The following is a 23,151-nucleotide window of genomic DNA, read 5'->3' on the forward strand; positions in this document are numbered from 1 at the left end:
CAAGATTAAATCCCACATTAAACTACATGCCGAGATCTTTAACATTACAAAAAGATGGCCGCAGACGACCCCGACGCGAGTTTTGATCAGGAAAGTCTCCCAGACTATTTCTCAGAGGATAATTCAAATGCCCCTTCAACCAAAATTCCTCCAAAGCCGCCAGCAAACGACGTCGCATCGGATATCCCATCCGATGTGCATTCTGAGGAATGGGATGTCAGACGGATTATCGGAGAAAAGTGGGTCGATGGTATCAAGTACTATGCCTTCGACTGGAAGCCGACTTGGGTGCCTGAACATGACGCTGAGAATGCTGAGGAGTTGATTCAAGAATGGCAGGAGTGGAAGGCTAAAGTTCAAACGAAGATGGATGAGAGCTCTCAAGACAGAGCCAGGAAACGTAGCGTGCCTCAAAGAACCCAATCTCGAAACAAGCGGGCTATGCTTGAGCATGGTGGGGGAGAGTCCATTAGAGCCACTATCAAGTACAAAGATCGACAGTCGGAGGTGTAGCAGAAGATCTCAGTATATCTAGACTTCAATATTACTCTAAACTTGGTCATTACGAAGGGGACGTGTACTATAGAAATGTATGCACTCTCTACACTCGATACAAGCTAAACCAAAACGGTGACATTCCATTTTCAAATTGCGTTGAAAACAGCCATTCTGAAACTGAATTGAGTTGATTCCTGGGTCAGAAAGATTCTGGCCTCGTGATAAACTAGGCATCATTAGCTATGTCATCGTGCTCCTTAGGAGACCAATAGTAGGACTGCGAATAGCTTGATCGCCAACGGCGAGATAACGGCCGTTGCAGAGCTGGTAGGCCAACTGATGCCTCGGGTAATTACTAACATTATGCTGGAATGGTGTGGGCAAGGCTGATCGCTAGTGTGAGGAGGGAGGTATTTTAGCGGCGGAAAGGGACGAGACCAACACCCAACTCGACCACCTCACTATACAGGGGAGATGCACAAAGACGTGTCGCCGCAGGCGTCTTGTGAGGTCAGCCCGAAGCTGCACCCGACTACGCGTATGAGGTCCAACAGGTCTGTGTTTTAGCCCACTAGATAGCGAAGCATCTCATGAGATGATATATTGACCTTGTTGCGATAAAGGACAGTGGCAAGGCATCAATTGATCGCGTGGCAGGGTCAATATCTGGCGAGGTCGAAGACAGAGGCTGGACAGGGATCGGATAGAACGTAAGAATAGGCACAAAGGGTCCTTTTCAATGAAAGGGCAATAATCTTCAATAACAAAAGTAATCTCTCCAGGAAGAGCTACAGACTCTGACTGAGACTGATATCTCTAGAGAAATGTCCTTCTTGAAAAGAAGATAATGTCCCGCTAGAAGCTGTGCGCAGCTTCCTCCCCTACTTATCTCTATTACATCCCTGCTAGCAACCACCTAGCCCAAAAGTCCAAATCTGCCCGCCAAAGTATATAAAGGGGACATGCCCCTCAGAGGGCGCTTGGTCAGCTTTGCTCTACCATAAGTTCACCCTTTATTTCTCAGTTCGCTCGGCAATTTCCGAAAAATTACCACACTAGCTCCATCTATAATAATACTCCTTGTTTCACAGATTAGTTGACAAATCAGCTGCAGGCGGGTTCCCGCTAGATATCAATGGTGTTCGCCAAATGCCGTATCAGATCCCCTTAAAGTTTGAAGATTAGTGGCTGCCAATTTGGAACTACTTAATCTAGTATCCTAAGGACTTGAGACAGAAATGGTGGAAGAACTGGTCTTGTTAATTACTAGAGAGTTGCTTTTCAATTACCATAAAATGACAGTCTGATCTGCATGTTGTTTTACCTAAACGTCTTGTTATCGCTTTGTTAACTTAGTACTGAAACTTTATCCAGATGCCCCACAGTAGCCTTGAAAATATGCACCAACTGTACTGATAGTAGCGTTGAAATATTATCATTGCACGAGCTAGACTTGATGAACATCCTATACCTATTTCTAGTTTCTATTAGTGAAGTGTAGATATTCTAAACTGTATTGTCCTTCAGGTACTTTGCCCTTGTTATCAACTGCGAGTTCTTAGTACCGTTTGAAACAAAATGAAAGAAACAGTCGTGAATTCCTTGTCCATATATCCGAATCCATACAACGTAAACTCTTTCTGAGTTTAACAATGGTGTTTCTAACACAGCTTTCTGTGTTTCGGCTTAAGGGAGGTACCGGTATTATCTTGGCGTCGCTTCCAGTGAGGTGAAGTGCCAAACCAAGGTTCTAGCTTCTGTTGTCTCATAAGCCGCTCAAGAGTAAAAGGTGAACCACTAATATTACAAGGATTTCCCGGTCCGTCTTGTAGCATTATTTCAAATGAGCCTTGTCGAGTGGGCACGTGGAACTTGACTTCCAAGTAAAAATTCTCGCAACTTGGGCTTTGGAAACCGGCGGACAGAACTCGCCTTCCGCATTGTAAGAATGCATGATTGTCGGTTAATTGCTGCATGAAAGCGGTAAACGAGGGGTCACCAGCCCGCAATCGACAAGAGATATAGCCGACACAGTCATAAACCCCATTAACAAACTGTGGTGGACGACAATGATCCAACTCAAAGAGAAAATACTCTGCTCGCATTTCCCGTGCCAGGTCCCTGATCGCTGATGAGCCTAGCGTCGTCTCGTGAGCTATTCGTACAATTTCGTCTGTCTGATTTACATCATCTAAGGCTGGCTGTTTCCCATCAAACTCAATGTCAAGGCGAAACAGGCTGGGGGAGCTGTCTTGTCTTTCAGTCTCGCGATGACCTGACATCTGCCTGCAAAATGCTCGGTACAAGCGAGCTGGATATGAATTTTTAAGGGAACTTTGGTTTCCTGTATTTGTATCCTCACACTCACGAGCAGATCCAGTTCCGAGTGATACAGCAATGATCCGTTCTGCTGGGTTCGTATCGACGGCAACCACTTCCTGTAGGCCGATGGATACGGGGTTGTTATATGTGAGACCTCCGTCTTGATACTCCCCAGCCCCTTTGATGTCGTACGGAGTATAGTAGCTTGCAAAAGTTAGCAAATATTTATAACCCAAGTTGAAGGGGTCCTCACTAAGGTGCTGCGGTAGCACAACGTAGACTATTACAGTTTAGCACACTCGCAACCTTGGGGTTGGGGTTACACACAACTCCCACAACGGGATTTTACGCAGCCCCAATTCCGGTTTTAGAACCTGGTAATCTTTGGTAATGTCAGTATCTGCTCACGTGAATGGTAAACCTACTTACTGCCATTACTACCGCGATCTCCGACACCATTGTAATTCGTGACAATCCTGGTCTTGGCATCACGTGTAGTTGTGAGTGTTATTGCTAGCATGACACCCATCTTATTCGCCTCCGGAGAAGCCATAATACTGCGGCTTGGGCTATAGACATCGCGCAGTATCATCTCCAACCTTTCGGCAGAATACTTGCTGTCTACTACCAATGACACGAGAAACTCTAAAACGTTTGGAAGTAGGGGAAATCCTCCAATAAAAAATAGGACTAATCGAAGAAACAAATGCCTTTGGAATGCCAAACACATCGAGATGTCAATATACTGGATGCATTTCTCAACAGACCAGCCGTTTAAGAATAGCGCACATGCAGTCATTGCACCTATAACGATTAGTCCTGACTCTGAAATATAGTAAGGGATGGAGTTACCGGAACTAGTTCCAATAACAAAATCAAAATTCTTTTGTACTGGATACGGTAGTCCAATTGCATCCTCTAATATACGAAGATTTTCAAGTGGAGCTCGTCCTCTCGCTCCTCCGCCATCGATGCTCAGCACGCGAGTCGTCGCAGTGACCGGTTTCATTCGAATCACTTGGCCAGGAGTCTGAGTACCGCACAGAAGACATACATCAACATAAAAGTCCCATGGGTCGTCTTCGCTCTGACGGTGAAAAGCCTTTACACAAAATTGACAAATGGAATGGACACATCCTTGCAAGGCATACTGAGGCCTACGCCGGAGACAGCTGAAACACGTATCGTCAGATTGTAAATCGCTCCATTCTGTCTGCGAATGAGTTAGCCGTTGACGATGCAGGGTTATTGACGACCCCTCTATTCGATATTCATCAACCTGTTGGATCATCTGTGCTTCTAGGAGATCAATAAAATTAGATGGAAGGATTTCTTGACCAGTCCATTCATCCACGTAAGTCAATTGTTTATCAATCTGAACGCATGTGTCCCTAAAGAGGGTGTGGAAGACATCCCGAGGGTCAAAGGCTACGCGTGGTTAGCGATGTGCGACACTAGAAATTTGGCCAACTTACAGTGCACATTAGGGGAATACTGGTCCAATACAAAGCTGGAAGAGATTATGGGGATCGCGAAATTCTCAAGTATGCGTCGAGTGGAAATCTGCTTGAGGAAGTTCTGCAGGTGTGTCGCTAGCTTGGGGACAACGTCTTCATTTTCTCGGGAGGTATGAATGAAGTCAAATGGTTCCCATGGTGAGACGGCGGCTCCTGCAGCACTAGCACATAAAAACTTGGTCATATGCCGTGCCGAGAACAAGTACCCAGACCGTAATCGAAATTCCCGAGCCGCTTTTAAACAGTGAAGCAACTCTTTTTGAAGCGCTTTCTGCTGCCCCACACGGTTCTTTTGATGGCTCGCAGCTGGGTGGTTACTCGGGAATGTAACAATACGGATGTGTTCTAAATATTCCTTTGTTATTGTTGTCGTTTCATTGCACATTAGCTCGTCAATGGCGGCTTGCATATCTTTTCGTTGTCCCTTCTCCACTATAAGGATAAAGTGGGAGTGTACTGGACTTGTCGAGGATGGCCCTTTGCCAAGCCATGCTACCAAACGCTGCACCACACACTCAATTCCTCCCATATCAGAAACAAATAGGCAAACAACATCCAAATGAGGGGATAGAATTCTATGGTACACATCGTCGGCTACTTCTGAAACCTTCCCGCGGGGCTTAATTTCTGAAAATGGCTCCTCGAGTATCTCGTGACAGCGCTGTGGCTTGCATGTTATTGGCAGCCTGTTATGAGCCGGGACATTCCCATCGGCTATAACGATTGGCCTCCCAGCGTGGTCTCTTAACGACGAGAGGAATAGATGAACCTCCCCATGGCCTCTCCGGGGCCTTGCATGGCCCGTCCTTGAAGTAAGGTTGGTAAGAGCCAGGTCCTTGTTAACGTCACCAACGAGGAGCACTATTCCAGCTGGCTCATCTGGGTCTTCAATGTCTTGGAGAATCTGCAATGGCCGGTTTGAAACCTCCAGGATCACCTCGGAGCTTTTTTTCCGGAGTCGGAGCCAACCCGTGTGATTGCAAGGGCTCATATTGTGTACGATTTAATAGTATTAGCTAGAGGCGGGGGGTTGGAGACTTTTATATCGTTTTCCATGTATGTCGGATGGGGCCGGAAACGGTCTTTGCAGGAGCTTAGACAGAAATAGGCCTTTCAAGAAACAAAACTGTACAAACGCTACATTCATGTTCTATGTACTGTACTGTACAATTGATTTGATTTGATAAAAGCGCCAATTAAAAAGAGCTTGAGAGCATCAATACAGTAGAATGAAAAGGCAAACTTTAATGTCTTTTTATGGACCTAACGAAGCCGTAATTTTCTCGCAACCATTTCTATCCTCCAGATTGGCTGCCACTATATTCAATAGCTCTTATAAAGGCTTTGTAGCTTTGCCTAATCTACTTTCGTCCGCGCTCAGATCTATCGGCGACATGGATTCCACCCATTCCTCGGTCACATCTCTTCCGCACGTTTCTAGGTTCGATTCGGGCATCGTTGGGAGAAGCTGAGGTCGTTTTGGCTGTCGGGGCCGAATCGGGGGGCTAGAGCCTGATGTTGAGCGACGTTTTTGAGAAGGGTGGTGTACTTTTTGGTGCTGCATTGTGAATTACTGCAGTGAAGGTGCTGTATGTTGCTCTGACTGTAGCTTGATAATACCGTATGTACGTATGATTATCTTATACTTGTAGAGTCAGTTTAACCCTCTTTCATGACTGAAATCCATTTCTAGCCATGCTTGAGAATACTTTCGGAGATTGCTCATTGACATCTACTTTTGGACCAACTCATAAAGATATAGATATAAGTACGCCATCCCGCACAAACTCATGCACTCATGAACTCATGCAGTCATGGACGAAGCCAATGATCTCATCGTCTACTACGAGTTTAAAACGCTTTCTGAGCGTATACTTTCAGGGAGGGCTTTACTGCTGCTAGAAGCTGCCTTGTGTGTCATTCGAAATAGATACCCGAACTCGCCGCGGTCGACGGGAATGCAGCAAGGAATTGCATATCCTAGTCCCGAAGACCAGTCTCTCTTAAAGGAACCATGGCCTTGTGTTAAATCGACCTGGACTGAATATACAACCCGGATGTCACAATCCACTCCTCCTGCAGAAGGCGATGAGTTCACTCCATCAATGTGGCGTCTAGTCCGGGATAACCATCTAGACACAATAATTGTAGATGCATACTTAAATCTGCTAAGAAAGACGTCCCTCTGCGAGGAAGTTGCAAAAGTCCGTCCCTTAGAGTCCACCATCAATATCATATCGGAGGAAGGCCGTGATCGGCCAACTATCATTCCATTTTATGATGTTGAAAACTGGGCCTTTGTCATCGCGTACCCGGACTGTATTCACTGGTACGACAGTAACCCAAACAACCCAACCCCTCAATTCTCTGTGGAGGACTCCAGGCCGGTAGTTACAACTCCGTCCGGGCCAAAACTTTCGCGGCCTGAGGATTCGGGCGTACTAATGTTAATAAGCATTCGGGTTCTCCTTCAAAAAGAGGCACATCTGAGTCAAAAAATGACAGATCAGCTGGTTAAAACATTTCGGACTCGAATGGTGGTCGAGCTCCTTTCTGGGGCCATAGATCGTGAAAGTCACTTCGAAGAGATCTTACGGCGAGACGCTGCATCAAATTCTTGTTCCTTCTTTGACGAGGCTATCTGGACCGAAGGCTCGCCTTTTTTAAGCTCAGGTTCAGAGCTCACGCATCAAACAGCTCCTACAAGCCTAGATTCAGAGTCAGATGATCCTGCAAGCCAAGGTCAAGACTCGGACCCAGCTCCGACCAACACAGATTCAGATCCAACTCCAAGGCGAAGGCAGATGCGGATAGAGTCTGATGATCGTAAGATTATCCTTACATCTCTGAGTGATGCTGTCATTGCTAAGAGATCTGCAACATATTTTGGGGAAATTGGGTTACAAAGTCTATGGTTCCTGCTTCAACGGGGTCGGAGGAAGAATACATTCCCTTGGAGATATCACGCAGTACGCTTTTATGAGGCAAAAGAGCAGCTGGGTAGCGAATCATTCATCTTCAGCAGCATGCGCTTCAGGATCAAAGAGAAGACCAAAGGCATGGAATGGCTTCAGGATGAGGGTGAGTTCTGGAAGGACCTGTGCGAGCTACTAATCGATTGGGGTGAGGACAAATACATCATCTTATGCGTTGTTCCATCCCACGTTAATGTAAAAAGAATGTCAGCAGATGAGAAAAAAGGTTTTATCGAAGGCTTCCAGAGCCGTCTGGTAGACAACAGCGATCTGTTGCGTTCGTATCTGACCTTAGCTGTACCACTGTACAGATGTTTGGCCTATAACAATCTTCCTGGACCTTCACTGATGATTGAGTCTTACAATCGGCGCAGGAAGATGAAAGAAAATACATATAGAGAACATTTAAATGTGGACCCCAGCGAAAACTAAAATATATTATTCGGGTTTCAGGTCTCTCCTGGTGATGTGATTGCACTTGTTATGATTTTGTACGGTTCTGCGCCATCCCGCTCATATGAAACGATGCCTTCATTCTGCCTTAGTTATCCTTTTGTATTTGTAATAGACACCATTACGTCTTCGGAGTTCTTTATGTAGTACAGTTTTCCCTTGAGGCTTAGAAAGAAATGGATGCTGTGGTTTTGTTAGATTTGTGCAAGCGTAGCTCTATCGACAACCTACTGCAAGTATCGGCAGGTCACCAGACCTAAGCTCGCTAAGAAAAGCCAAGGCATCGCGAGTCCAATTGTGAAAGTTGGGCTCCATTGCAGTCATTGTTTCACCCAAGTGCGCGGCCAGATATGCGACGTTGGCTTCTCGGATGCAGGAATCTGTGGTTGGTTCGAAATTCCAATCCAGAACTGATATTCAGTAAGCAGGGTCACAAATAATCAAAACCAGAAGTTGTTCTCCATCGTACCCATTTTGACAACACCTTGGGAAGATATTCGAATTGCATCTATACGAAAGGCAAAAAGGTGAATGAGGTAGTGGATTGCAGTCATCACCTGGGATATTACAGCAGCAATCTCGTTCTGAGCCAGGGGCAAAATATCGAAGACGTCGAGATCTACGTGTTCATACACAAGATGGATTTCCGAACCCACGTAGTAAATCTCGATCGGACGTGCAATATTAACGTGCCTCATTCGTGCAAGGCGGCTGAATTCTGTGAGTGTAATGTGGCGGACCTGCTGCACCATGACTAGCTGGCTTGGACACGGCCGGAACGCCCCTATCCAAGACATAGCGACATGTCCCACTTGTTCATAAATTTCAGTTGGATGGCGGCCCATGTGGGCTAGAAGAGGCTGCCCGGTAGAGGTCACTTTATGGTCGAAGGAAAAGGGCGCCTTGCGACTGATAATCATCTTGTCAGCTTGCATTATGGCCAATATGAAGATGCAGTGCGGGCCAGATTTATGTAGGACACCCCTATGGCTAATAATGGACTTTTTTTGAGACTACTTAATAATACTTACTGCCCACAAGGACTTATGACTTCAAATGGATCCAGAACCAAGGCCAACCTCGAGTGTCTACTCGGACTCATTCCCACTAGACGACCTCCTTGAACGAGTAACTGAGCAAACCAAGGATCAGGAACAGCGTACCATTCGTGCTCTTTTGGATGATCGTGAACGGCTTACCCGGGAGTTGCACTCCTTACGCCGGTGTTGGGACTCTCTCTACCAAATAATAGTTGCATCGGACAAAACCGCGAAAGTCTTCTCATTCAGATATGACGAAGCGCGAAGGCGAATCAAGCAAGAAAAGAATAAGTGGATTGCCAATTTGACTGCAATATAGAGGGCGTGGGAGTTTCTAGGCGCAGGATGTTAAATTGGACTTTCGTCCTATTCTGGACTATCCAATCCTGCGCTCTATATTAGCTACTAGAGCCATGGAACTTAAAATATACCAAACGGAATAGCAGTACAGTGGTAACCGAGAAATGTGTCGCAGTTGCTAAATGTTGGAGGACTTTCCGCACGGACCACATCTGGGTCTTGTGGCTTATCACAGTGCGAATATGAGCATGTGATTACGTATTCCTACATGGTGACACTAACATTCTACTCCTCCAGTTTTGGCTTATGGTCAAAAGAGGCGTACCCGTTGGCTAAGGTAGGGACCCACAACCAACTAAGGACCTCGTGCCTCGGCCACTTAGTTGGGCACAAAAATCGCGGACAGCACCAAAAATCCCGGACACTTTGAAAATACTACGACTTAACCGGAAAATCGCAAAATCACCGCCATTTCACCACCTTTTAAGTCAAAGCCAAGTAGTCTTCAGATCTGTGTCATTATGACATCTCAAATAAATGTCTCGGCTAAAGTTCGGCGAAAAACGGTCCAAGCGGCCATTATCGCTGCACGCCTTCCACCAAGACTCACCCGTTCAACTGCAAATATTACATACAACCCGCCCTCTATACGGCAGCTTGCCGCTAGATTCAACGTAACGAAGGCTGCTGTTGAAAAAGCTATTAAGGTATCGTCGTCACCTAACGGGCCCGTGAAGAAATGCGGCCGGCCACTGGCCCTGACGCCTGATGAAGAAGTCGGCCTCGTTGGGTGTATCATTTGGCTGGAAAAGACCGGTTATCCGGCTGAGAAAGGATAGGTTGAGCAGGCTGCTCTAGAGCTAATGCGCCGTCGCGATCCTTCCTTATCTTCAGTCTCTAGGAACTGGTATCCTCGCTTTTGAGGGCGTCATCCTGAGCTTAAGAAGTTATTTATTAAGGCCGTTGATAAGTCCAGGGGGTCCTTTGAAGCAACTGATGTTAATGACATCCAGACCTTCTTCAACAGGCTCCAGAAGATCATCACGGACTATAGACTTGGCCCTTTAGAGATCTGGAATGAAGATGAGTGCGACATCCGTATTGGTTGCTTACAGGAGCGCGTGGAGGTCCTCATCACGCACACAACGCGGTTACAGCGACCTGAGGTTCCTGATCCAGCTAATTGTGAGACCTCTACGCTCCTGGGGGCCGGAAATGCCGTTGGGGATAGTATCCCTCCCTGGCTTATCTTCAAGGCATTTCCAACAGAGTTTTGGGCTACGATCGACTGTATTCTAGGCATGCGCTTTGCCCGGTCAGACACCGGCTTCAGCAACAGTGAAATTTCCTGTGAATGGCTTCGCACCTTCAACCTTTCTTCCTGGTTATTCTCATCTCAACCTCAACGAACAGGCATGTCTCTTGCGGACTGATTTGGTTGTGACGAGTGGCTTTATGATCCACAGCAGACATCAGTCAACTACAAGGAACCCCCTACGCAACGCCCTGACGATGAGAAAATCTATCGTATGCTGGTTATTGATGGCTTCACAGGGCATATATCCTATACCTTTGTTAACTACTGTATTCAGTTCGATATCATCCTTTGCACGCTGCCGCCGCATTCCACACACCTTATCCAGCCCCTTGACGTTGGTGTATTTCAGCCCCTTAAGAATGCACATCAGAAAGCTCTTCGAAAATCAGTCAGGGAAGGCAACCTATTATTTTCGCGGGCTGCCTTCGCCGAGGCATTCAAGACTATCTATGAGTCAGGCTTCACAGCCCACAATGTGATGTCCGGCTTCGAAAAAAGTAGCATTTTTCCGCCCTCATCTACGCCCGCAGTTAGGAAAATCCTTGAAAAAAAAACGACAGTCTCGATAAGGAATTAATCTATCTCTCGAGGAGCTGTTGCCTAAGGAATTTTGCTTTCAGTATGCTGCTGACCAGCTTGAGACTATTATCGATCGATACCGCAGCATTATGGATTCCCCTCTATATAATAGCCGTGCTGCGCTTCGCTCAGTACGTCGGGTTATCTATGAAGCTGTCCTTATGGATAGCCAGCGACAGGGCTTCCTTAAAGACTATCACCAACGCATAGCAAGCATCACAGCAAGAAGAAAGCCGGGTAAGCAGATCAAGCTAACTGGTCGCTTTATTACCAGCGTTGATGCCGATAACATCCGTCATCAGCACGAGGAACAGCTAGCGGCTGAGGAGCTCAAGCAGCAGCGTTCTCAACTACAAAGCGGGCGGTTGTTATTGATCCAAGAAGTTAATAAATTGCAGTCACAATGGCGGGCGGAAAAGAAATCCCGGATAGATCAAGGACAAGAAAGACTAACTTGGAAACAGTGGCTTAGTGAGACCGGCAAAGACCTCGAATTCATTTCCCTCGAGACCAGCAAAAGGCGATATAATGAGCTATTAAATCAGAAGGCTGATGGCTTTATGATAGATACCCAGCCGGATCCTAGCTTCGCAGCCGAAGTCAGGGCAGCCTGCCGTACCGCAAGACCGATCCTAGCGATGAGGATCCCCAACAGCGATGACACTGTCACTTTCACGAGCTTTGGCCCTTTCCACGACCAAGACGATGACCCTCACGAGGAAGAAGAAGATGATGAAGGCATCGTAACGCAAGAAACACCACGATGGATGAGATCGTCACCGCCTTTGGGGTCTGACGATGCCCTCGAAGAGACCATATTCGAGACCCCGTGCCCGTCACAGCCGCCCCCCGCAGCGCTGGCCCCCCAGCCACCGCGGCAGCTGTGGAAGCAAATTGAGAAGGAGCTTAAGGAATTCCGTATCAAACGGGCCAGAAAAGAGCAATCGGGCGATCATGATACTATGAGAAACCCACAGTAATGTGAATAAGGAAGCAGACCTAGCTGGTCAGGGAGACAGTCTGTAAGCCGGGCCGGCCGAGCCTAGCGCGGTCAATTGAGCCTAAAAATGCGATTTCCACCGTTTCCTTCAAAATGCTATTTTCCCCGGCTTATCCTCGGCCCTTTAATTCACCGAATTCTGACACAAAAACCCGATCGACATAAAGGTGAAGCGTTGGGACCGAAAAAGGTCATTTTCACAGCCAAATTACACGTATTGAGGTGTCCGGGATTTTTGGTGCTGTCCGCGATTTTTGTGCCCAACTAAGTGGCCGAGGCACGAGGTCCTTAGTTGGTTGTGGGTCCCCCCTACCTTAGCCAACGGGTAATGCACGTCATGACTTTACTTAAAACTGCCAATCACGCCCCAACCGTACCTGTCGACTGCAGCCGCGGAAGAGCCTGCGGGTCCTTGTTGTGCAGACGGTATATTTATCTCTTTTTCCATCAGATCGGACTGTGAGTGAGAGCATAATGCTTCCCTTCCGCTGATTTCTCTGGTACTGTAAGATACAAGATGATTAGTCACCTTTTACTATGCGGAAAAATGATCGGCACGAGCTCCTATAGAATGACATGGAATGTCATGGAATACATGCGTGCTGTCGCTTTCGCTGGGCCCGTCCCCCGCTGCGTCTCTGCTTCGCGTCCCTGGGGATGATTCCCTTCTGGCGAGCTGCACTTGCCTTCCCCTCTTGCCTCGTTGGACAAACTCGCACCATGGATAATACAGGCTACGATCCAACTTATTATGATGATGTCGAGCTTGATTTCCAAACCCCCAGGCTTGAGAGCCGCAGTGCAAGCCCAGCCGGCCAAAGTCAGCGGCGCAGGCATGGCTCATCCCTGCCATTGCTCCAGTTAAGCAACTGGGACAAAGATCTGCCATATGATGAATTCCCGCCTACATGCATCCATTACTCTATCGAATGGAAATTGCTTTTGAACCAAGGAGGAAGACTAACGAAGCTTATGTACAATCCAGAACTCGAGCAAGATCTCGTGCTAGCGCCTAGCGCGCTCTAGAACAAGTCTTTGAAGCAAAAGGTTGAGGACCGCCTCGAGACATTGTGTTCTAGATTTCCTGCCATATCCGCGTCTCACACCCCCCTTTCCCACACACGGGACTGGCCCAAATGCCAACGAAAGGATCCTCTGCCACGTGAAGCCAAGACATGAGGCTTTGCAAGATGTTCATTGCTAATGATCGACAGTTTTCACAAAATGGGTTTAAAGCAGCACGACATGCCGCCTCATGCTCCTTCATGAAAGGCTGTACTGCAGTTACAAATAGATCGTTGTACCCGGCATTTTGCCCTGCAGCCTGAGCCTCACTGACAAGACTGCGGAGAAGGTCGTGGGTATACGGGAGCTCTTGAACCTCGCCACAGTAGAACTCAAAGCGAACCGAGCAGCAGGCCATAGTTCAATAAGGATTCTGAGAACACAATGTGTCTTATCTTGAAGGAAGGCCACAAATGATTCCAAGTTGTCTTATAATATAGTCTTTTAATGTTTCATCATGTGTCTCACAACCTCTCATTTTCTCCACCCTGGTTGCTTTTTGTTGGGAGTGATTATAAAGTAACCCACCCTGGAGTTATTTGCAACCCAATTTGTGGCTGGACCCACTTCATTGAGGCTGGACGCCGGTATCGGCTTTTCACACCAAAATCCCTCACTTTTTGTCCAATTTACATTAACCTTATCCACACACACAACCACCCGCACAACAACCCGTAAATTGAAGCCGTCATTACAACCCGTCAGCAGCAACAATGCAGCATATCTTTAAGTCCGAATTTCCGACCTTTTCCGCCGCGGAGACGGAATTACATTCCGCCGCCAAGGCTGCCAGCTTCAGCCTTCTTGTCATGACGAAGAAGCCCAATGCTACTGCCCCTCGTAGGGCGGTATTCCGCTGCTGTAAGGGCCGGAAGTATGCCTCGCAGTCAGCGGAAGGGGTGCACGTGACCAAGAAGAGGAAGACTCGTACCCAGATGACCGAATGTCCCTTCAAAATTGCGCTCAAATTGGTGCGCGGCAGCGGCGGCGGAGAAGTGTGGGAGAAGGCTGAGGCGGAAATGTCATGTGACCTGCCTATTCGGGAAAGTCAGATTCCCGATCGGGAAGGTCAGCCTCACGCTCAACCAATCAAATCAACCGACCCCGCGCCGGCTACCGACACCACAGCAGCGGCTGCTGCAGTGGAAGCCGCAATTTTGCGTGCCGCGTCGCAACCTCAATCAAACCCTCCACCTTCCACCGCCCCTGCTGCAATCAACATATCCAAAGAGTCAACCACAACACTAGGACTGAAAAGGCTGGAAGCAGGCGATTCATATGAGCCCGGCACCGAATTGCACAGGTCATACATGCGTGCGTTCCAGCGCTTGGAAGATGCCTCTGACGATGAAGGCAGCGACGCAGCCAGCGGCGCCGGCGACGCTGTAGCCGCTCAACCACCAAAGGAAATACCGTCTCTGACTGAGAAAAATATCACTGATGCCTTCACTCAATTCTCAAGGTGGTCAAATACAGATGCACCAGGTAAATCATTTTATCCCGGCTTCGAGGAATGTATGTACAGACTAGCACAAGAGATTGAGGCGGGAGGTCATGATGATATATTTGACGATAATATCAGTGACTTCAGTGACGTCACTGACGATTTGGAACTTCCCGATAGTGGTCCCTCTATTGAGGTATTAGGTGGTTAGATATGCAAGGAATAACATGGTCATTATGTGCACTCTCAAGCTCTCATACTAAATTTGGTGTGCGGTGCGGAATCGGAAGAAGGTGGGGTCCAGCCACAAATTGGGTTGCAAATTACGCAAAGGTGGGTTACTTTTTAATCAGTCCCTTTTTGTTGCGACGTTGCAAGGATAGCATGTCAAATGCCCCCAGGATACCCTAAACACATTCACCAATTCCAACCAAGGACGCTCCCAATAGGGGACTTTACAGGCCTCACGGCCCCCGGACGAAAAATATAAATACATACATACATGGACGCTCCCACCCAAGCTTTTGAATAGCACTTTTGAAAATCTCATTAGTAGGCTCTTGGCCATCAATGCTGTAAAAGCATCTTGAAAACCGCCATTAGCCATTCTTCGTTCCTCAAAGCTCCTTTGCGCAAACCGCGACCGGTTTGCCTCTCCTGTGTGTTCTACTAGCAGCTGTCTCCCATCCGCTCGCACGACGCTCCCTCTAACCTTCCCTCAAGATAATTGGCTACTCTAGCTCGTTTCGCTACTGATCGTCCTTTATCCCTGACTTTTGTGTCTATCCGGCTCAACGAACCTGTCGCCGTCTCGGAAGCAGAGAATATCCACCGACGACTCGAAGTGGAGCATCATCGGCCGAGCCGGAGTGCTTTGTCGGAGTGACACCCCCCGGACCAAGTGAAGACATACTGTAGTTTTACCCCTCGCTTCTTCCAAGCTGGTCCTTCATGCGAGGCATTTGCGTTGAAGCATTGCTGCCTAACAAGTGGGGTTATTTCCTTGGCGCTTAATCGGAACGAATCAGCACAAGCATGCCATGACTAAATCAGGCTGCGTCGAAGGCTGGGCTCAATCTTCGTGAGGACAACACAACTTCTTCACCTTCCCGCGACAATGTCCAATCCCCATGACTACACGATCGGCTGGATTTGCGCCATTGCAACTGAGTACGTTGCTGCGCAACTCTTTCTCGACGAAGAGCACAAAGGCCCTGAATTTGTGTCCACAAACGACAGCAACGACTACACACTGGGCAAGATTGGGAAGCACAATGTCGTCATCGCAGTTCTTCCGCATGGTGAATATGGGATATCATCCGCCGCCGGCGTCGCGAAAGATATGCTTCATAGCTTTCCCAACGTCAGAATGGGACTGATGGTCGGTATTGGCGGTGGTGCACCAAACTCCAAGCAAGACATCCGCCTCGGGGACGTCGTGGTGAGTGCTTCTAGCAATGGCAAGGGCGCGGTGTTCCAGTACGATTTTGGAAAGGCCGTGCAAGGCCAGGAATTTCAGGAGACGGGATTCTTGAATCTGCCACCCACGGTTTTGCGAGCAGCGGTGAACGGACTCATGACGCAGTACAAGCGCAAAGGACACCAGATTGATACAGCTATCAACAACATCTTGACAAATAACCCGAGACTCAAGAGAGAATTCGAACGGCCCGAGTCGAGCACCGATCGACTATATCAGTCTAGGGTAGTCCATCCGCCAGATGACCAGTCTAGTTGTGCCACAGCTTGTGGTGACGACCCATCGACTTTGATAGCGAGACCCGATCGGACCGAATACGACGACAATCCGGCGATCCACTATGGTCTAATCGCTTCGTCGAATAGGCTCATGAAGAATGCCTTGACTCGGGATGCGCTTGCAGCGAAGAAGGGCGTTCTCTGTTTCGAAATGGAAGCGGCGGGCTTGATGAACCACTTTCCCTTCCTGGTTATTCGGGGCATCTGCGACTACTCTGACTCGCACAAGAACAAAGAGTGGCAAGGATACGCAGCGATGACAGCTGCGGCGTACGCAAAAGATCTGCTCTATCGCATCGCTCTAACTCAGGTTGAAGCCGAGAATAAGATCAGTGAAATCATCTCTGGTCAGTCTGAGTAGTCTACAAACCATCCCAGTGACAAATACATGAAGCTCTCGACATATGTGGTCCCCTTGATACTTGGTTTATTGTGTCTCGATGGCTAATATAGGATCGGCCCGACAGGTTTACGCAACGAGGTCGCAGCTACGATCCATCATCGTCGCACTCAGGAAGCCAAAGATATCTTGGATTGGCTCACCCCGGTCAACTACGGTTCTCAGCAAAGTGACCATTTAGAAAGGCGAGAGGCGGGAACCGGCAAATGGCTTCTTGATTCAGTACAGTTCCGCAATTGGCGTGACAACCGCGGTCAAACTTTATTCTGTCCAGGTATTCCAGGCGCTGGCAAAACAATTCTTACCTCGATTGTGGTCGACAATTTGGAAACACGGTTCCGGGATGACATGAGTGTCGGGATTGCATACGTTTATTGCGACTTCCGGCGCCAAGATGAACAAACGGCTAAGGAACTTCTGGCGAGCCTTCTTAGGCAGCTAGTTCAATGCCTGCCGACTTTCCCGGAGAGCGCGAAATCGCTCTACGATAAGCATAAGGACAAGCGGTCGCGACCATCATTAGAGGAAATCTCGAGTACCATCCGATCTACGGCCAAACTCTATTCAAGAGGCTTTGTTCTCATTGATGCGCTTGACGAATGTCGAGCTTCTGATGGCAGTCGGACGAGGTTCCTCACGGAGGTCTTCGAGCTTCAAGCCAAGTCCGCAATCAACATCTTTGCGACGTCAAGGCCTCTCCCAGAGATTACCCAAAGTTTTAACGAGACCTTGTCACTAGATGTACGTGCAACTCGGGACGATGTAAGAAAATATCTGGATGGTCACATGAAAGAGTTGCGACTCTTCATTCGGGGGGATCGACAATTGCAAGAAGAGATCAAGGCAGGAATATCAGAAGCCGTCGATGGAATGTGAGAACCCAGTTGATATTCCGATACGCGGATGAAGCTGACGGTGTTGTAGGTTTCTCCTGGCGCAGATCTACCTGGAGTCACTTGACGACAAGCTTACACCTAATGCTGTGCGAGACGCATTGGAGGGAATGAAGAAGCAAAAGAACGCATCTGGTGGAAATATGGACCGGGTACTAGTCAATGCGTATGACACAGCCATGAAGAGAATCAACGGACAGAAGCCCGGCTTGAAAAAGTTTGCGATACAGGTCCTGTCATGGATCGCTTCCGCCAAAAGACAGCTCACGATATCGGAACTTCAGCACGCCCTTGCGACAAAAAGAGGAAAACGAGTGCTTGACCCTGGAGATCTTCCACAGCCTGCAGATATGGTCTCCGTGTGCGCGGGGCTGGTCACATCCGATCATCAAAGTGACCTTATGCGGTTAGTCCACTACACAACGCAGCAATACTTTGACGAAAGACGAGAAACGTTATTTCCGAATGCAGAATCTGATATCACTGTCACTTGCGTTACCTACTTGTCATTCAATGTCTTCGAGAGCGGGTTCTGTCAGACCGATGAAAAATTTGAAGAGCGGATAAGGTTAAACCCATTCTACGACTACGCGGCACACCACTGGGGCGATCATGCTCGCGAGGCTCCAACTCTGTGCCAGGAGGCCATTGACTTTCTTGAAACCGACACAAAAGTCGAGTCATCGAGCCAAGCACTGATGGTAGTAAAGGATTCATGGGCATGGCAGGCGTACAGCCAAGAGGTTCCAAGGCAAATGGCTGGACTGCACTTAGTGGCATATTTTGGCATCAGGGATGGTACACAGTTACTGACCGGGAGGAACTTTGTGGACCTCAGGGACAGTTACGGTAGGACCGCATTGTCGTATGGCGCCGAGCGAGGCCATGAGGCTATCGTCAAGATGCTTCTCGACACAGGAAAAGTCGACATCGATGCTAGAGACACCGAGTATGGCCAGACACCGCTCTCATGGGCTGCCGAGAAAGGCCATGAAGCTATTGTCAAGCTGCTTCTCAAAACGGGTCAAGTCGACATCGATGCTAGAGACACCGAGTATGGCCAGACACCGCTCTCATGGGCTGCCGCAGGAGGCCACAAGGCTATTGTCAAGCTGCTTCTCGACACAGGAAAAGTCAACATCGACTCTAGAGACACCGAGTATGGCCGGACACCGCTCTCATGGGCTGCCGCAGAAGGCTATGAGGCTATTGTCAAGCTGCTTCTCGACACAGGCAAAGTCGACATCGATAGCCAAGACAAGTTTGGCCGGACACCGCTCTGGCTGGCTGCCGCAAGAGGCCACGAGGCTATTATCAAGCTTCTTCTCGACACAGGAAAAGTCAACATCGATTCTAGAGATACCGAGTATGGCCGGACACCGCTCTCATGGGCTGCCGCAGGAGGCCACGAGGCTATTGTCAAGCTGCTTCTCGACACAGGAAAAGTCAACATCGATTCTAGAGACACCAAGTATGGCCGGACACCGCTCTCATGGGCTGCCGCAGGAGGCCACGAGGCTATTGTCAAGCTTCTTCTCGACACAGGCAAAGTCGACATCGATGGTCAAGACGAGTTTGGCCGGACACCGCTCTCATGGGGTGCCGCAGGAGGCCACGAGGCTATTGTCAAGCTTCTTCTCGACACAAGAAAAGTCAACATCAATAGTCAAGATAAGGGTAGCCAGACACCGCTCTATCGGGCCGCCGCAGAAGGCCATGAGGCTATTGTCAAGCTTCTTCTCGACACAGGAAAAGTCAATATCGATTCTAGAGACACCGAGTATGGCCAGACACCGCTCTTATGGGCTGCCGCAGGAGGCCACGAGGCTATTGTCAAACTGCTTCTCAATATAGGTAAAGTCGATATTGATGCTAGAGATAAGCTTAGCCGGACACCGCTCTTATTGGCTGCCGCAGGAGGCTACGAGGCTATTGTCAAGCTGCTTCTCGACACAGGCAAAGTCAATATCAATGCTAGAGATACTATATATAGCCAGACACCGCTCTTATTAGCTGCCGCAGGAGGCCATGAGGCCATTGTCAAGCTACTTCTCGACACAGGCAAAGTCGACATCGATGGCCAAGACAAGTTTGGCCGGACACCGCTCTGGCTGGCTGCCGCAAGAGGCCACGAGGCTATTGTCAAGCTGCTTCTCGACACAGGAAAAGTCAACATCGATTCTAGAGACACCAAGTATGGCCGGACACCGCTCTCATGGGCTGCCGCAGGAGGCCACGAGGCTATTGTCAAGCTTCTTCTCGACACAGGCAAAGTCGACATCGATGGTCAAGACGAGTTTGGCCGGACACCGCTCTCATGGGGTGCCGCAGGAGACCACGAGGCTATTGTCAAGCTTCTTCTCGACACAGGAAAAGTCGACATCAATACTAGAGATACCGAGTATGGCCAGACACCGCTCTTATGGGCTGCCGAGAAAGGCTGTAAAGCTATTGTCAAGCTGCTTCTCGACACAAGAAAAGTCAACATCGATTCTAGAGACACCAAGTATAGCCAGACACCGCTCTCATGGGCTGCCGCAGGAGGCCACGAGGCTATTGTCAAGCTTCTTCTCGACACAGGCAAAGTCGACATCGATGCTAGAGACACCAAGTATGGCCGGACACCGCTCTGGCTGGCTGCCGCAAGAGGCCACGAGGCTATTGTCAAGCTGCTTCTCGACACAGGAAAAGTCAACATCGATTCTAGAGACACCAAGTATGGCCGGACACCGCTCTCATGGGCTGCCGCAGGAGGCCACGAGGCTATTGTCAAGCTTCTTCTCGACACAGGCAAAGTCGACATCGATGGTCAAGACAAGTGTGGCCGGACACCGCTCTGGCTGGCTGCCGCAAGAGGCCACGAGGCTATTGTCAAGCTTCTTCTCGACACAAGCAAAGTCGACATCGATGCTAGAGACACCAAGTATGGCCGGACACCGCTCTCATGGGCTGCCGCAGGAGGCCACGAGGCGATTGTCAAGCTACTTCTCGACACAAGAAAAGTCAGCATCAATAGTCAAGATAAGGGTGGCCAGACACCGCTCTATCGGGCCGCCGAGAGAGGACGTGAGGCTATTGTCAAGTTGTTGCTTGATAGTGGCGCAGATATGGAAGGCACTAGCGACAGTGGATGGACAGCGCTACAGTTTGCATCGTTGAATGCACATACGGAAGTTGAATCATTTCTGCTATCGAGAGGAGCGTCCGTGCCACCAGATTTCTTTGGCATAGAGACGCTCTTCTCGCAATGAATTTATTAGTCTAGTCGTTGAATTTACAAGGCGCAGACCATCTCCTGCAACTATTATCTTAGCGATCGGTAACGTCGCGGGCATTCCGCCGTTTCATCCTACCGCAGACACATTAACGAATAAAGATGCCAGTAGAAATCTAGACATGTATGTGAAGCCCGCAAATATCTCGCATCCCGTAGCCAATTTCGTTCCCCAAGGCTCCTTTGCGCAAGCCGCGACCGGCTGGAGGAAAGTTGTCATCACCTGGGGCTGAGGGGGGACTGGTTTGGCGTTTCATTTGTGGCCTTGCTGCCTGGCGTGCACCCAGCCGTTTCTGGCTTTGTTAAGCCCCTCACTTCAGAGGCACGCGCTGTTTGTCACTGCGCACGGTACAGCCACAATGCGCCACAAAGGGTGGTCCGTGCGGAAAGTACTGCAACATTCAACAACTGCGACACATTTCTCGGTAACCGCTGTAAAAGAACCCATATAGTTGCCTTAATAGAAGCTTGGTCAAGTCTTGTGATCAAATGTTTAAGGGAATTATGAACTTCGCCTGTGCTACTCTGGTTCTCTCACTAGTCTCACAACAATGCCTATCCACGTCAATTGACCTATGGGCGTCGCTTCAGGGCCGTGCTGTCCCCCATATCGAGCCTATAGATCCTGGAGAGCTCAAGGCTCGCCTGGGAACTACACCTGCAGAGTATAATTCAAGCGAGCGCCACCCTGGGATGGTATGTACCCTTAGCTCGTACAACTGAATTTGTGCCTAACATCGAGGGCCTCCAGGTCTACTTTTGCCGCGAAGAGAACTGGGGACCTCCATGCTTTTTTTACTACCCAGAACTCAAGTATACGTGTACTGGACTAAGCCCTGAGTTGTCTGGCCATGTAGGCTCTATCTTTGTTGAGCCTGGTGTTATATGTCGGTTATCTGGGTATATCAATTTCCCTATCTCATTTATATGAATAACACTAAACCCCGATATAGCCAAATATCTAGCAATAGGTGTATACCGAATAAGTTCTTTGCATGGCCGGAGATCCAAGGTGGATGGTCTAACCTTTTTCATCAAGAAGTGCCTGGAGGAAAAGGAATCCTTGGATACACGACGAAGTACTTTACATGTGCCAAGTGTACAGCATGCACTCGTTCGTTACCTGTGTGAGAGAACGATTATGTGACTTTCATACTTTATGAATAGTCTCACTTTATGAATTCACTGCTCTTCTTGCCGCTATCGCCCCTCGCGACTGCAGCTCTGTTTCTATGACTCCCCACGAACTGTACGGCTCATCGATCGGAGTACTCGGGTGCAAGATCAATACAAACCACGTTGCATACTGGCCTACCGCGGTCGGTTGCGATGATATCTGCGTAAAGGTCTCCTACGGCGGCCGCAAAGTCTACCTGCTAAAAATTGACCATTCCGAGAGCAGCTACGACATATCCTACGCCGCTTGGAACTGGCTTGGCTTTGGCAAGCATGCCACCCAAGAACCCCAGATGGGCGGTGGCATTACTATGGAGTATAAAACTGTCCACCCTAGCAAGTGCTACGACCTGCTTGACAATGGAAAGCTGCCTCTTATGGCTGCCAACAGCATGAACTACCTGACCTCGTGCCTTTCCCAGCCTAACAGCTGGGTCGCTAAGAACTATCGTCTTTTTAACATTGGTAATGACATCTGCACGTTGGGTGTGGATGAGGTCTGTACTGTCAACCTTGCCGTATCCAATCAACCCGTATGCCCTAGCGGCCTTGGTTCCACGGCGGAGCTCAACCTAACGGTAATAAATATTGCCTACGGCACGGGTAAGCAGATCGAAGCATTGTAGACCGAAATACGACGCTCTATTATGAAGCACCGAGCTAGGATATGAAGTGCACCACTCGCCATGGATGGAATGAGATGAAATCATACAAAAAAGACATTTTAGACAGTGACGCTGCATGCAAGGTTTAGGCTGCTGGAGTTGGCGGCTGCATGACTTCCATCTTGGGGTCTCCACAAAAAGTGCAAATGACTTAAAATCGATTATTGCCATAGGATATATTTACTCTCCCTCTTATTAGTCACAGCGTGATCCCTATTGTAGTAACAAAGATCCATCTCCACTATAAGTCCAAAAAGTGATTCCTGCTGTTAGTAACAGACAAGCTATCTCCACTATCAATCCAAAAATTGATCCCTGCTGTTAGTAACAGACAAGCTATCTCCACTCTGGGCATCCCTGCTGTTAGTAACAAACAGCTATCTCCACTATCAATCCAAAAATTGATCCTTGCTGTTAGTCACAACCCAGGCTAAACCATGTGTCAGACACGTAACCGCGTAATTGAGGTCTAAC

At 48.6% G+C, this 23,151-nt stretch overlaps 14 protein-coding genes across 14 annotated transcripts; 9 read left to right on the forward strand and 5 right to left on the reverse strand.

The window, feature by feature from the left end:
* Positions 1-54: 54 nt before the first annotated feature.
* BGZ61DRAFT_540230 (uncharacterized protein) lies at positions 55-513 on the forward strand (the record flags this gene model as incomplete). Its single annotated transcript, XM_046254882.1, has 1 exon — positions 55-513. The coding sequence occupies one exon, from the start codon at positions 55-57 to the stop codon at positions 511-513; it is 459 nt and encodes a 152-aa protein (XP_046095619.1).
* A 1,700-nt stretch (positions 514-2,213) lies between these two features.
* Positions 2,214-5,319, reverse strand: BGZ61DRAFT_291974 (acyl transferase/acyl hydrolase/lysophospholipase; the record flags this gene model as incomplete). The annotated part of the gene is made up of 5 exons (XM_046238583.1): positions 2,214-3,024; positions 3,246-3,624; positions 3,673-4,116; positions 4,159-4,248; positions 4,296-5,319. Coding segments are annotated over 5 exons (2,748 nt in total), but the record flags the coding sequence as incomplete, so codon positions are not given.
* A 1,123-nt stretch (positions 5,320-6,442) lies between these two features.
* On the forward strand, positions 6,443-7,744 carry BGZ61DRAFT_370622 (uncharacterized protein; the record flags this gene model as incomplete). The annotated part of the gene is made up of 2 exons (XM_046242036.1): positions 6,443-6,905; positions 7,050-7,744. The coding sequence occupies 2 exons, from the start codon at positions 6,443-6,445 to the stop codon at positions 7,742-7,744; spliced, it is 1,158 nt and encodes a 385-aa protein (XP_046095621.1).
* Positions 7,745-8,005: 261 nt separating this feature from the next.
* BGZ61DRAFT_281226 (uncharacterized protein) lies at positions 8,006-8,613 on the reverse strand (the record flags this gene model as incomplete). Its single annotated transcript, XM_046238462.1, has 2 exons — positions 8,006-8,175; positions 8,235-8,613. Coding segments are annotated over 2 exons (549 nt in total), but the record flags the coding sequence as incomplete, so codon positions are not given.
* Positions 8,614-9,500: 887 nt separating this feature from the next.
* On the forward strand, positions 9,501-10,393 carry BGZ61DRAFT_465320 (uncharacterized protein). Its single transcript, XM_046247563.1, has one exon. It carries the CDS (start codon positions 9,627-9,629, stop codon positions 9,942-9,944), a length of 318 nt encoding a protein of 105 aa, XP_046095623.1. The 5' UTR covers positions 9,501-9,626; the 3' UTR covers positions 9,945-10,393.
* Positions 10,394-11,253: 860 nt separating this feature from the next.
* Positions 11,254-11,982, forward strand: BGZ61DRAFT_566900 (uncharacterized protein; the record flags this gene model as incomplete). The annotated part of the gene is made up of 1 exon (XM_046255944.1): positions 11,254-11,982. A coding segment is annotated over one exon (729 nt), but the record flags the coding sequence as incomplete, so codon positions are not given.
* A 675-nt stretch (positions 11,983-12,657) lies between these two features.
* Positions 12,658-13,482, forward strand: BGZ61DRAFT_465322 (uncharacterized protein; the record flags this gene model as incomplete). Its single annotated transcript, XM_046247564.1, has 1 exon — positions 12,658-13,482. A coding segment is annotated over one exon (371 nt), but the record flags the coding sequence as incomplete, so codon positions are not given.
* BGZ61DRAFT_433521 (uncharacterized protein) lies at positions 12,658-13,482 on the reverse strand. The gene has a single exon (XM_046243915.1). The coding sequence runs from the start codon at positions 13,423-13,425 to the stop codon at positions 13,078-13,080; it is 348 nt and encodes a 115-aa protein (XP_046095626.1). The 5' UTR covers positions 13,426-13,482; the 3' UTR covers positions 12,658-13,077.
* A 14-nt stretch (positions 13,483-13,496) lies between these two features.
* BGZ61DRAFT_465326 (uncharacterized protein) lies at positions 13,497-14,752 on the forward strand. The gene has a single exon (XM_046247565.1). It carries the CDS (start codon positions 13,781-13,783, stop codon positions 14,720-14,722), a length of 942 nt encoding a protein of 313 aa, XP_046095627.1. The 5' UTR covers positions 13,497-13,780; the 3' UTR covers positions 14,723-14,752.
* A 592-nt stretch (positions 14,753-15,344) lies between these two features.
* Positions 15,345-18,588, forward strand: BGZ61DRAFT_433523 (uncharacterized protein; the record flags this gene model as incomplete). The annotated part of the gene is made up of 3 exons (XM_046243916.1): positions 15,345-16,616; positions 16,737-17,541; positions 17,594-18,588. Coding segments are annotated over exons 1-3 (2,787 nt in total), but the record flags the coding sequence as incomplete, so codon positions are not given.
* A 74-nt stretch (positions 18,589-18,662) lies between these two features.
* BGZ61DRAFT_433537 (uncharacterized protein) lies at positions 18,663-20,365 on the reverse strand (the record flags this gene model as incomplete). The annotated part of the gene is made up of 3 exons (XM_046243917.1): positions 18,663-19,095; positions 19,612-19,691; positions 19,899-20,365. 3 exons carry the CDS (start codon positions 20,363-20,365, stop codon positions 18,761-18,763), a joined length of 882 nt encoding a protein of 293 aa, XP_046095629.1. The 3' UTR covers positions 18,663-18,760.
* BGZ61DRAFT_465342 (uncharacterized protein) lies at positions 20,220-20,573 on the reverse strand (the record flags this gene model as incomplete). The annotated part of the gene is made up of 1 exon (XM_046247566.1): positions 20,220-20,573. A coding segment is annotated over one exon (202 nt), but the record flags the coding sequence as incomplete, so codon positions are not given.
* A 767-nt stretch (positions 20,574-21,340) lies between these two features.
* Positions 21,341-21,967, forward strand: BGZ61DRAFT_370424 (uncharacterized protein; the record flags this gene model as incomplete). The annotated part of the gene is made up of 3 exons (XM_046242023.1): positions 21,341-21,532; positions 21,588-21,736; positions 21,790-21,967. The coding sequence occupies 3 exons, from the start codon at positions 21,341-21,343 to the stop codon at positions 21,965-21,967; spliced, it is 519 nt and encodes a 172-aa protein (XP_046095631.1).
* A 71-nt stretch (positions 21,968-22,038) lies between these two features.
* On the forward strand, positions 22,039-22,768 carry BGZ61DRAFT_566909 (uncharacterized protein). The gene has a single exon (XM_046255945.1). The coding sequence runs from the start codon at positions 22,069-22,071 to the stop codon at positions 22,636-22,638; it is 570 nt and encodes a 189-aa protein (XP_046095632.1). The 5' UTR covers positions 22,039-22,068; the 3' UTR covers positions 22,639-22,768.
* Positions 22,769-23,151: the final 383 nt, after the last annotated feature.

This window comes from Ilyonectria robusta (genome assembly GCF_021365365.1).
Source record: "Ilyonectria robusta strain PMI_751 chromosome Unknown BGZ61scaffold_41, whole genome shotgun sequence".
NCBI lineage: Eukaryota > Fungi > Ascomycota > Sordariomycetes > Hypocreales > Nectriaceae > Ilyonectria > Ilyonectria robusta.

Coding starts and splice junctions, on each gene's coding strand:
- BGZ61DRAFT_465320 (XM_046247563.1), top strand. CDS start 9,627: ATGACATCTCAAATAAATGTCTCGGCTAAAGTTCGGCGAAAAACGGTC.
- BGZ61DRAFT_433521 (XM_046243915.1), bottom strand. CDS start 13,425: ATGGCCTGCTGCTCGGTTCGCTTTGAGTTCTACTGTGGCGAGGTTCAA.
- BGZ61DRAFT_465326 (XM_046247565.1), top strand. CDS start 13,781: ATGCAGCATATCTTTAAGTCCGAATTTCCGACCTTTTCCGCCGCGGAG.
- BGZ61DRAFT_566909 (XM_046255945.1), top strand. CDS start 22,069: ATGACTCCCCACGAACTGTACGGCTCATCGATCGGAGTACTCGGGTGC.